The 12,128-nt window shown below is 47.9% G+C and overlaps 1 protein-coding gene across 1 annotated transcript; it reads right to left on the bottom strand.

Annotated features, from left to right (window-relative positions):
* Window positions 1-467: 467 nt before the first annotated feature.
* On the bottom strand, window positions 468-2,622 carry LOC135977553 (uncharacterized). The gene is made up of 2 exons (XM_065578818.1): window positions 1,695-2,622; window positions 468-1,099 (listed from the first exon to the last, which is right to left on the bottom strand). Exons 1-2 carry the CDS (start codon window positions 2,233-2,235, stop codon window positions 597-599), a joined length of 1,044 nt encoding a protein of 347 aa, XP_065434890.1. The 5' UTR covers window positions 2,236-2,622; the 3' UTR covers window positions 468-596.
* Between the last annotated feature and the right edge of the window lie 9,506 nt (window positions 2,623-12,128).

The raw sequence follows: 12,128 nt of genomic DNA, 5'->3' as shown, positions 1-12,128 counted from the left end.
GGCTCATGAAGCCATACACAGGCAGCCTGGACAGGAGTCAGGACCTGTTCAACTACAGGCTGAGCAAGTGCCGAATGGTGGTGGAATGTGCATTTGGACGTTTAAAAGCGCGCTGGCGCAGCTTACTGACTCGCTCAGACCTCAGCGAAAAGAGTATCCCCATTGTTATTGCTGCTTGCTGTGCGCTCCACAATATCTGTGAGAGTAAGGGTGGGAGGTTGAGGCAACTCGCCTGGCCGCTGATTACGCGCAGCCAGACACCAGGGCGGTTAGAGGAGCACAGCAGGGCGCGGTGCGCATCAGAGAAGCTTTGAAAACGAGTTTTGTGACTGGCCAGGCTACTGTGTGAAACTTCTGTTTGTTTCTCCTTGATGAGCCCTCCAAACCCCCCCCTCCGACCCGGTTCACTCTACTTCCCTGTAAACCAACCACCCCACCCCACCCTCCCCTCCCGCTTGCAGAGGCAATAAAGTCATTTTTTTAAACATTCATGCATTCTTTATTAGTTCCTTACAGAGGTAGGGGGATAATTGCCAAGGTAGCCTGGGATGGGTGGGGGAGGAGGGATGGAAAAGGACACACTGCATTTTAAAACTTTAAGTCTTATTGAAGGTCAGCCTTCTGATGCTTGGGCGATCATCTGGGGTGGAGTGACTGGGTGGACGGAGGCCCCCCCACCGTGTTCTTGGGCGTCTTGGTGAGGAGGCTATGGAACTTGGGGAGGAGGGCTGTTGGTTACACAGGGGCTGTAGCGGCGGTCTCTGCTCCTGCTGCCTTTCCTGCAACTCAACCATACGCTCGAGCATATCAGTTTGATGCTCCAGCAGACGGAGCATTGACTCTTGCCGTCTGTCTGCAAGCTGACGCCACCTATCGTCTTCAGCCTGCCACTTGCTCTGTTCATCCCGCGATTCAGCCCGCCACCTCTCCTCTTGTTTATATTGGGCTTTTCTCATCTCCGACATTGACTGCCTCCACGCATTCTGCTGTGCTCTATCAGCGTGGGCGGACATCTGCAGCTCCGTGAACATCTCGTCCCTCGTCCTACGTTTTCTCTTTCTAATGTTCACGAGCCTCTGCGAAGGAGAAACATTTGCAGCTGGCGGAGGAGAAGGGAGAGGTGGTTAAAAAAGACACATTTTAGAGAACAATGGGTACACTGTTTCATTACAAGGTCGCATATTTCGGCTTGCAGGCAGCCATTGTAGGCCACAGTGTTTTGGCTTTTTTAACCTTCTTAACATGCGGGAAAGGTTGCAAACAGCAGCGCATTTCCCATATCAAGGATGAATTGGGTTGTCCATTTAAAATGGGGTTTCAATGTAAAAGGAGGGGGCTGCGGTTTCCCGGTTAACATGCGGCACAAACACAAGTAAACCCCCCCCCCCACACACACACACGATTCTCTGGGATGATCACTTCACCCCTCCCCCCACCGCGTGGTTAACAGCGGGGAACATTTCTGGTCAGAAGAGCAGGAACGGGCGCCTCTGAATGTCCCCTTAATAAAATCACCCCATTTCAACCAGGAGAGCTTTCTGGAGATGTCCCTGGAGGATTTCCGCTCCATCCCCATAAACGTTAACAGACTTTTCCAGTAGATGTACTGGCTGCGATTGCCAGGGCAAAGTAATCATTAAACACGCTTGCTTTTTTTTTGTAATGTTTACAAATATTTACAAAGTTACACTCACCAGAGGTCTCCTGTGTGCCCTGAGGGTCTTGGGTGAGTTCGGGGGTTACTGGTTCCAGGTCCAGGGTCACAAACATATCCTGGCTGTTGGGGAAACCGGTTTCTCCGCTTCCTTGCTGCTGTGAGCTACCTACAGTACCTCCATCGTCATCTTCCTCGTTCCCCGAACCGTCTTCCCTGTGTGTTTCTCCAGTGAGAGAGTCATAGCACACGGTTGGGGTAGTGGTGGCTGCACCCCCTAGGATCGCATGCAGCTCCGCGTAGTAGCGGCAAGTTTGCGGCTCTGCCCCGGACCTTCCGTTTGCTTCTCTGGCTTTGTGGTAAGCTTGCCGTAGCTCCTTAATTTTCACGCGGCAATGCTGTGTGTCCCTGTTATGGTCTCGGTCCTTCATGGCCTTGGAGATCTTTTCTAATACTTTTCCATTTCTTTTACTGCTACGGAGTTCAGCTATCACTGCTTCATCTCCCCATATGGCGAGCAGATCTCGTACCTCCCGTTCGGTCCATGCTGGAGCTCTTTTGCGATCCTGGGAGGACTCCATCACGGTTACCAGTGCTGATGAGCTCTGCGTGGTCACCTGTGCTCTCCACGCTGGGCAAACAGGAAATGAAATTCAAACCTTCGCGGGTCTTTTCCTATCTACCTGGTCAGTGCATCTGAGTTGAGAGTGCTGTCCAGAGCGGTCACAATGAAGCACTGTGGGATAGCTCCCGGAGGCCAATAACGTCGAATTCCGTCCACACTACCCCAATTCCGACCCGCAAAGACCGGTTTTATCGCTAATCCCCTCGTCAGAGGTGGTGTAAAGAAACCGGTTTAAAGGACTCTTTAAGTCGAAAGAAAGGGCTTCGTTGTGTGGACGTGTCCAGGCTTAATTCGGTTTAACGCTGCTAAAGTCGACCTAAACCCGTAGTGTAGACCAGGCCTAAGCTTCTATCTTTCAGCCTCCAACCAGAACATCAGGAGAGCTGGTACCAGCTGAAGAGTTACAGAAATACCATGGTTATAGTGTCGCGACAAAGTCTGTGTTCAGTGTTCTGAAACATGTTCTGTGTCTGTCTCTGGTGGGTGTCCTGTGCTAGCATTGGGTCCAGAGAGAGAGGGGATACTACACTAGACAGGGTAAATGCCTTTTCCTCTCTCTACTTCCCCTATCTCCAACTGAATCATCAATCACATCCACCTCTGGCCAAAAGACTTTGGTTCCCAATGCATCAGGTTTATTTTGTATTAGGTTCTCTAATAATCATTTTGTTGTTGAGTTTTGTTATTGATACATTTGTATTGTTAGTTATATTTTCTTGTATTACTAATTCCATTTTACAACTGTGGTGCTCCTACAAATCTTATTTGTTGTGTGTACTTTAGGGTTAGGGTTGACTTTTATTGTTTGATGGCTATTGCAGCATCAAACTTGGGCCTCATTTTGTTTGTCAATGTACCAAATTATTGTAATGGTGATGGTTTTACTGTATTCACAATTATTATTATTGTGATTGTTTGCATTTGTGTTTGTTATATCTGGTGTTTAGTCCATTGTAATGGTTTTAGTTATATTCACCTGGTTATATAAGAACATAAGAACATAAGAATGGCCATACCGGGTCAGACCAAATGTCCATCTAGCCCGGTATCCTGTCTACCGACAGTGGCCAATGCCAGGTGCCCCAGAGGGAATGGACCAACAGGCAATGATCAAGTGATCTCTCTCCTGCCATCCATCTCCATCCTCTGACAAACAGAGGCTAGGGACACCATTCCTTACCCATCCTGGCTAATAGCCATTAATGGACTTAACCTCCATGAATTTATCCAGTTCTCTTTTAAACGCTGTTATAGTCCTAGCCTTCACAACCTCCTCAAGTAAGGAGTTCCACAAATTGACTGTGCGCTGCGTGAAGAAAAACTTCCTTGTATTTGTTTTAAACCTGCTGCCTATTAATTTCATTTGGTGACCCCTAGTTCTTGTATTATGGGAATAAGTAAATAACTTTTCCTTATCCACTTTCTCCACATCACTCATGATTTTATATACCTCTATCATATCCCTCCTTAGCCTCCTCTTTTCCAAGCTGAAGAGTCCTAGCCTCTTTAATCTCTCCTCATATGGGACCTGTTCCAAACCCCTAATCATTTTAGTTGCCCTTTTCTGAACCTTTTCTAGTGCCAGTATATCTTTTTTGAGATGAGGAGACCACATCTGTACGCAGTATTCAAGATGTGGGCGTACCATCAATTTATATAAGGGCAATAATATATTCTCAGTCTTATTCTCTATCCCCTTTTTAATGATCCCTAACATCCTGTTTGCTTTTTTGACTTCCTCTACACACTGTGCGGACATCTTCAGAGAACTATCCACGATGACTCCAAGATCTTTTTCTTGACTTGTTGTAGCTAAATTAGCCCCCATCATATTGTATGTATAGTTGGGGTTATTTTTTCCAATGTGCATTAATTTACATTTATCCACATTAAATTTCATTTGCCTTTTTGTTGCCCAATCACTTAGTTTTGTGAGATCTTTTTGAAGTTCATCACAGTCTGCTTTGGTCTTAACGATCTTGAGCAGTTTAGTATCATCTGCAAACTTTGCCACCTCACTGTTTACCCCTTTCTCCAGATCATTTATAAATAAGTTGAATAGGATTGGTTCGAGGACTGACCCTTGGGGAACACCACTAGTTACCCCTCTCCATTCTGAGATTTTACCATTAATTCCTACCCTTTGTTCCCGGTCTTTTAACCAGTTCTCAATCCATGACAGGACCTTCCCTTTTATCCCTTGATAACTTAATTTACGTAAGAGCCTTTGGTGAGGGACCTTGTCAAAGGCTTTCTGGAAATCTAAGTACACTATGTCCACTGGATCCCCCTTGTCCACATGTTTGTTGACCCCTTCAAAGAACTCTAATAGATTAGTAAGACACGATTTCCCTTTACAGAAACCATGTTGACTATTACTCAAGAGTTTATGTTTTTCTATGTGTCTGACAATTTTATTCTTAACTATTGTTTCAACTAATTTGCCCGGTACTGACATTAGACTTACCGGTCTGTAATTGCCGGGATCACCTCTAGAGCCCTTTTTAAATATTGGCATTACATTAGCTAACTTCCAGTCATTGGGTACAGAAGCCGATTTAAAGGACAGGTTACAAACCTTAGTTAATAGTTCCGCAACTTCACATTTGAGTTCTTTCAGAACTCTTGGGTGAATGCCATCTGGTCCCGGTGACTTGTTAATGTTAAGTTTATCAATTAATTCCAAAACATCCTCTAGTGACACGTCAATCTGTGACAGTTCCTCAGATTTGTCACCTACAAAAGCCAGCTCAGGTTTGGGAATCTCCCTAACATCCTCAGCTGTGAAGACTGAAGCAAAGAATCCATTTAGTTTCTACGCAATGACTTTATCGTCTTTAAGCGCTCCTTTTGTATCTTGATCATCAAGGGGCCCCACTGGTTGTTTAGCAGGCTTCCTGCTTCTGATATACTTAAAAAACATTTTGTTATTACCTTTGGAGTTTTTGGCTAGCCGTTCTTCAAACTCCTCTTTGGCTTTTCTTATTACATTCTTGCACTTAATCTGGTAGCGTTTATGCTCCTTTCTATTTGCCTCACTAGGATTTGACTTCCACTTTTTAAAGGAAGTCTTTTTATCTCTCACTGCTTCTTTTACATGGTTGTTAAGCCACGGTGGCGCTTTTTTAGTTCTTTTACTGTGTTTCTTAATTTGGGGTATACATTGAAGTTGGGCCTCTATTATGGTGTCTTTAAAAAGCGCCCATGCAGCTTGCAGGGATTTCACTTTAGTCACTGTACTTTTAACTTCTGTTTAACTAACCCCCTCATTTTTGCATAGTTCCCCCTTTTGAAATTAAATGCCACAGTGTTTGGCTATGTTCTTCCCATCACAGGGATGTTGAATGCTATTGTATTATGGTCACTATTTCCAAGCGGTCCTGTTATAGTTACCTCTTGGACCAGCTCCTGCGCTCCACTCAGGACTAAATCTAGAGTTGCCTCTCCCCTTGTGGGTTCCCGTACCAGCTGCTCCACGAAGCAGTCATTTAAAGTATCGAGAAATTTTATCTCTGGATTTCGTCCTGAAGTGAAATGTTCCCAGTCAATATGGGGATAATTGAAATCCCCCACTATTATTGGGTTCTTAATTTTGATAGCCTCTCTAATTTCCCTTAGCATTTCATCATCGCTATGACTGTCCTGGTCAGGTGGTCGATAATAGATCCCTAATGTTACATTCTTATTAGAGCATAAAATTTCTATCCATTGAGATTCTATAGAACATGTGGATTCACTTAAGATTTTTACTTCATTTGATTGTACATTTTCTTTCACATATAGTGCCACTCCCCCCCCCTCCCCCCGCACAACTTGTTCTATCCTTCCGATATATTTTGTACCCCGGAATGATTGTGTCCCATTGATTGCTCTCAGTCCACCAGGTTTCTGTGGTGCCTATTATATCAATATCCTCCTTTATCACAAGGCACTCTAGTTCACCCATCTTATTATTTAGACTTCTAGCATTTGTGTACAAGCACTTTAAAAACTTGTCACTGTTTATATGTCTGCCCTTTTCTGATGTGTCTGATTCTTTATGTGAATGTTTATCATCTGATCTGGCCCCTACTTTATCCTCTTCCATCCTCTGCTCCTGACTATAACCTGGAGATTCTCTATCAATAGAGAATCCGAAGAAGTGGGCTGTAGTCCACGAAAGCTTATACTCTAATAAATTTGTTAGTCTCTAAGGTGCCACAAGTCCTCCTGTTCTTCTATCAATAGACTCTCCTCTAAGACAAGTCTCGGTCCGATCCACATGCTCCTCTGCAGCAATCGGCTTTCCCCCATCTCCTAGTTTAAAAACTGCTCTACAACCTTTTTAATGTTTAGTGCCAGCAGTCTGGTTCCACTTTGGTTTAGGTGGAGCCCATCCTTCCTGTATAGGCTCCCCCCATTCCAGAAGTTTCCCCAGTTCCTAATGAATGTAAACCCCTCCTCTCTACACCATCGTCTCATCCACGCATTGAGACTCTGAAGCTCTGCCTGCCTACCTGGCCCTGCGCGTGGAACTGGGAGCATTTCTGAGAATGCCACCATAGAGGTCCTGGATTTCAGTCTCTTTCCTAGCAGCCTAAATTTGGCCTCCAGGACATCTCTCCTACCCTTCCCTATGTCATTGGTACCTACATGTACCACGACCACCGGCTCCTCCCCAGCACTACACATAAGTCTGTCTAGATGCCTCGAGAGATCTGCAACCTTCGCACCAGGCAGGCAAGTCACCATACGGTTCTCCCGGTCATCACAAACCCAGCTATCTATGTTTCTAATGATCGAATCTCCCATTACTAACACCTGTCTCTTCCTAGTGACTGGAGTTCCCTCCCCCGGAGAGGTAACCTTAGTGCGAGAGGCAACCCTAGCACCATCTGGAAGGAGGGTCCCAACTATGGGAAGGTTTCCCTCTGCTCCCGTAGACTGCTCTGCTTCCCTGGGTCTTTCATCCTCCTCAACAGCACAGGGGCTGTCTGACCGGAGGTGGGACAATTCTACAGTGTCCCGGAAAGCCTCATCAACATACCTCTCTGCCTCCCTTAGCTCCTCCAGTTCAGCCACCCTTGCCTCCAGAGTCCATACGTGGTCTCTGAGGGCCAGGAGCTCCTTGCACCGAATGCACACATACGCCACCCACCCCTGGGGCAGGTAATCATACATGCTGCACTCAGTGCAATAAACTGGATAGCCACCACTCTGCAGCTGGGCTTCTGCCTGCATTTTCTCCTAGTTAATGAAATGGTTGTTTAAGCAAAAGGGTTTGAATGTAGTTTGGTTTATAGGTTTTAAGGGGAATAAAGGGACCCCTGCTCCCTTCCCACTCCCCTTCCAATCTCCCTTGCGAAACTCCCTGTTAGCAAACCCTGTTCGCAAAAGCTTGGCTTGGTAATGATTGTTTGGTTTGTTTGCAACAGTTCACCTCTGCCCTACAACAACAACAACTACTGTAATGATTATAGATCAAGGGGAGAAGTGTTGTAGGAGCACCAGTGATCTATATGCTATGAATAACCTGTATGTTCAAAAAGTCTATTATACCGTCCCCCCGCTTTGTCTCCTCTCTCTCTTTGAATACCTGTGAAGTGGCTTTCCCCCTCCCCCTCCCTCCTGGAACGCTTGTGGGATAAGTGGGCTGGTTGAACAGCTGGAAGATCAGAAGAGCTCCCAGGTAGAGGAGGTGTCTGGGACTCTAATTAGGCAGCGATCACACACCCAGTGCATGAACACTGCATGGACACTGCCCGAGGTGGAGTGTGACCAACCAGATGCGGCCAAGTCATCTCTAGACGCAGGCCATGAGGAGCAGGTCCTTAAAAGGGGAAGGGGCCCAGGGCCACCCAGAGGATTCAGGGGGCCTGGGGCAAAGCAATTTCAGGGGCTCCTTCCATAAAAAAAAGTTACAATACTATAGAATACTATATTCTTGTGGGGGCCCCTGCGGGGCCTGGGGCAAATTGCCCCACTTTCCCCACCCTCTGGGTGGCCCTGAAGGGGCCATGTGCTCGGCAGTGTACTCACATGCTTGTACCTCCCGTGAAGCCCTTTGCCCAGACCACCTGGCCAGTGGTTTGCTGTGTAGCATTCCATCGTGCCTTGGGAAGACTTACCTTCATCGCACCATCCATCGCTGCACTGTGGGACACTTACCTTAAAGGATCCTGACATCTCCAGTGCTGTGCCTGTCCCAGGAGCGTGAGTATGTGAGTGTGACCCCCCCACACCTTCTTTTGAGCTTAGCTTTTAGTATAATAAACGTGCTGCTTTCTGCCAAACTCTGTTGGGTCATTAGTCCTCCCTAAGCTTACTAGCTGGCCCAATTTCGGGTAACAGCTCTGACTAGATAGGAGCTCTTCCCTGGAAGTGTCACTAATTGGGGAGTTTAATGAGGGGGGAGGATGCAGCCGTAGGATGTTTGTGAGGAGGGGAAGAAGCGAAACCCTGAAGCAGCAGCGTCACCAGCAACAAGGGTTGGGTCTTTACCTGAGGGGATTCTCCACAATTCCTTAACTGTGACTCGAGCCCCCACCCAGTGATCTGGGAACCTGTATTCGCTCTGGGCACCTTTGCTGGGCAAATCTGCACCCACTCGCCAGCACAGTCACCAGAGGGTTAAACAGAAGAACTTTGTTGGCGGAGGAAAGAGGAAGGACGGGGTGAGCTGGGACAAACGTTTACAGTTCAACACCTTCCCCCATCTACTGTCTCAGGGTGTATCTGTCACAGCCCCAACGAGTTGGCCCCTGAGCGGCTGATGCAGTTTGTTCTGTCTCCCAGCCCCTCACTCACAGTTTGTGGCTGCAGGAGAATCAGGGTCCCTGGGGCTCGACTCCCTGTCCTGCTCTGATGATGTCAGAAGTGGGTTTAAACCTGTGTGAGGACACGTCCATTGGACCTTAAACCTAACACGGCCACCACTCAGCCGTTCTGGGGCGATTTCAGCAGCTAGGACCGGGAGCCTGCACCAGACTCTTTAGGTGAACGTAGACCCTGATCCCAGCCACTGTTCAGGCTTTGCCCAGCTGGTTCCCACCAAGGAACTCTCCAGAGAATCAGCCCAACTACAAAACTTAGCCACATTTAACCCCGATGTCCCCAAACCATCCACAGTTGATATGTAAATTAGCTATGGCCTCACTCAGTCCCTTTGCCCTCCAGCAGATGGCAGCAGAGAGCTCCCTCTGGTACCGCCCTTCTCTCATGGACTTCAGGCCCCAGGGCTCACACTCCTCTCTCCTGGCTGTGCCCCAACTGAGTTCCCCTCTCTTGTATCCTCTTTTCCTGGCCCTGGCCCAACTGGGGTCACTAATTATCATTAAGTTGCCCTATCACCCCCAGCGGGTGCTAGCTGCTAGCTCCCAGGCCAGGCTGAGCTTGGCTTGCCTTAAAGGGCCGGCCAGCCTGTGACACCTCCCAGAACAAACCATCCCATTGCACACACAGTGCAAAGAGAGGATGAGTGGCACCGAATCACACGTAACAGACGTCAGTCACCTCATTTAATACCTGACCGGAAAGTGAAGAGAGTCCAGGTTGGTCTGGGAATCTCAGGGGAAGAATCTCCCAGTCACGTACTCAGGTTTGTTCTTAAATCATAAGACAAAATTACAGGTTTCAGAGTAGCAGCCGTGTTAGTCTGTATCCGCAAAAAGAAGAACAGGAGGACTTGTGGCACCTTAGAGACTAACAAATTTATTAGAGCATAAGCTTTCGTGGACTACAGCCCACTTCTTCGGGCTTATGCTCTAATAAATTTGTTAGTCTCTAAGACAAAATTAAGGTCCCCTCTCCCCTCACACACAATTTCTCACTGTCTTTTGAACTGTTTGTTTTGCTCCCACTGCCCTTGAATTACTGCCTAATAATGAACTATTCTTCCCTGAGTCTTTCACTAAAGAACTTTCTACATATGAATTAACCCTGTGATCCCTCTCGGGGCACAGCGCTGCTCCCAGTGGAGCCGGTGGGATTTGTGCCACAGACCTGAAAGGAGCAGGATTCCCCCTTTCACAGGGGGAAAAGTGCAGCACAGAGAAAATAAGCAACTTGCTCAAGATTGCACAACTACAGACATCGAGCTCACAATAGAAATCAGGTGTCCTGGCTCCCAGTGCCCCAGCTCTATATTCAGATTTTATTACTTAATGAAGTCACTGCTGTTCCACGTACAAAATACACTCTGTGCATTACCCGAATTAGCCACTGAATGTCACTGTTGTGCTAATGAAGGAAACATTACCCAGACTGGCCACCGATGTCACTCTTGCTCCATCAGAAATATCCACCGCCCCACCTCCTGGGGAAGGGCAGCCAATCAGAGCTGCTGCAGGAGACAGGTAACACCCTCCCCCTCCCCTCTGGGGCCAGAGGAGTGTTTGGGTAGGGGAGGGGGAGTGGGGTGAAGACCCCCCAGAGCTGCAGGAGGAGCAGAAGTGGGTCCAGGGGGTGAGGGGGGCAGAGCCGATGTGGGGCTGGTGGTGTGCAATTAATGGCTGGTCTGTGGGAGGGGCAGATGTGGGGCTGGGCAGGGGGGACAAATGAATGAATTATAATGTGGGGGTCTGGGGAGAAGCTAGAAGCTCCTTTCTACCCAGCAATCACGGAGCCAGAGTTACCTGCTCTGTGTGTCTGGGAGAGCCGGGCACAGCCATTGTCTCTGACACACACGCTGGGGCAGGGGGAGTTCAGAAACCAGAGCACCAAAGCCCTCAGTATCATCCTCTCCAAAATAGCTCATGATTTTTGGGACAAACCTGTGTTTTTTGCAAAAAGTATCTTGATTTTTTGGGTCCGATTTGCAATTTCTGAACATTGGGGGCTGGTACCCTGCTCCCAGCACCTGGCATCCCCACACGGCAGCTGTCACAGGCTGGTCACAGGATTGGTAGCGACACATGGGATGGTGTCTCCAGCGCAGGCCTAGTGCCACCAATGCAGGGCCCTGTAAGCTGGTTCCTAGGATGGGCGACGAGCAGGAATGGTTCAGTACATCCTACTGACTGACTCCTTCCCATAATGCAATGCTCTGCACATGGGAATTACCCAAAAGCCCCTGCTCCCAGTGATGGTGCTGGGCTCTAAGGGATACATTCATCCAGAGTCCCAGAATGCACTGGTTGTTGGGGGGACACTGTACTTCTGTGTCTGTGCTGCTGAGTGCGACTGTCCCTGCCTCAGTGCGACTGTCATAGGATCATGGAATCATAGAAGATTAGGGTTGGAAGGGACCTCAGGAGGTCATCTAGTCCAACCCCCTGCTCAAAGCAGGGCCAATCCCCAACTAAATCATCCCAGCCAGGGCTTTGTCAGGCCTGACCTTAAAAACCTCTAAGGAAGGAGATTCCACACCTCCCTAGGTAACCCATTCCAGTTCTTCACCACCCTCCTAGTGAAAGAGTTTTTCCTAATATCCAGCATAGACCTCCCCCACTGCAATTTGAGACCATTGCTCCTTGTTCTGTCATCTGCCTCCACTGAGAACAGTCTAGATCCATCCTCTTTGGAACCCCCTTTCAGGTAGTTGAAAGCAGCTATCAAATCCCCCCTCATTCTTCTCTTCTGCAGACTAAACAATCCCAGTTCCATCAGCCTCTCCTCATAAGTCATGTGCTCCAGCCCCCTAATCATTTTTGTTGCCCTCCGCTGGACTCTTTCCAATTTTTCCACATCCTTCTTGTAGTGTGGGGCCCAAAACTGGACACAGTTCTCCAGATGAGGCTTCACCAGTGTCAAATAGAGGGGAATGATCATGTCCCTCGATCTGCTGGCAATGCCCCTACTTATACAGCCCAAAATGCCGTTAGCCTTCTTGGCAACAAGGGCACACTGTTGACTCATATCCAGCTTCTCGTC

The sequence above is a fragment of the Chrysemys picta genome, unplaced genomic scaffold (genome assembly GCF_011386835.1).
Source record: "Chrysemys picta bellii isolate R12L10 unplaced genomic scaffold, ASM1138683v2 scaf3, whole genome shotgun sequence".
Lineage (NCBI taxonomy): Eukaryota > Metazoa > Chordata > Testudines > Emydidae > Chrysemys > Chrysemys picta.
This window is presented reverse-complemented; position numbering and strand designations above follow the sequence as displayed.

What these genes read in the sequence shown, in the direction of transcription:
- LOC135977553 (XM_065578818.1), bottom strand. Translation starts at nt 2,235, where the DNA reads ATGGAGTCCTCCCAGGATCGCAAAAGAGCTCCAGCATGGACCGAACGG. An exon ending in GGGCACACAGGAGACCTCTG is followed by an intron (nt 1,100 to 1,694) that starts GTGAGTGTAACT and finishes CTCCTCCGCCAG; the next exon opens with CTGCAAATGTTTCTCCTTCG.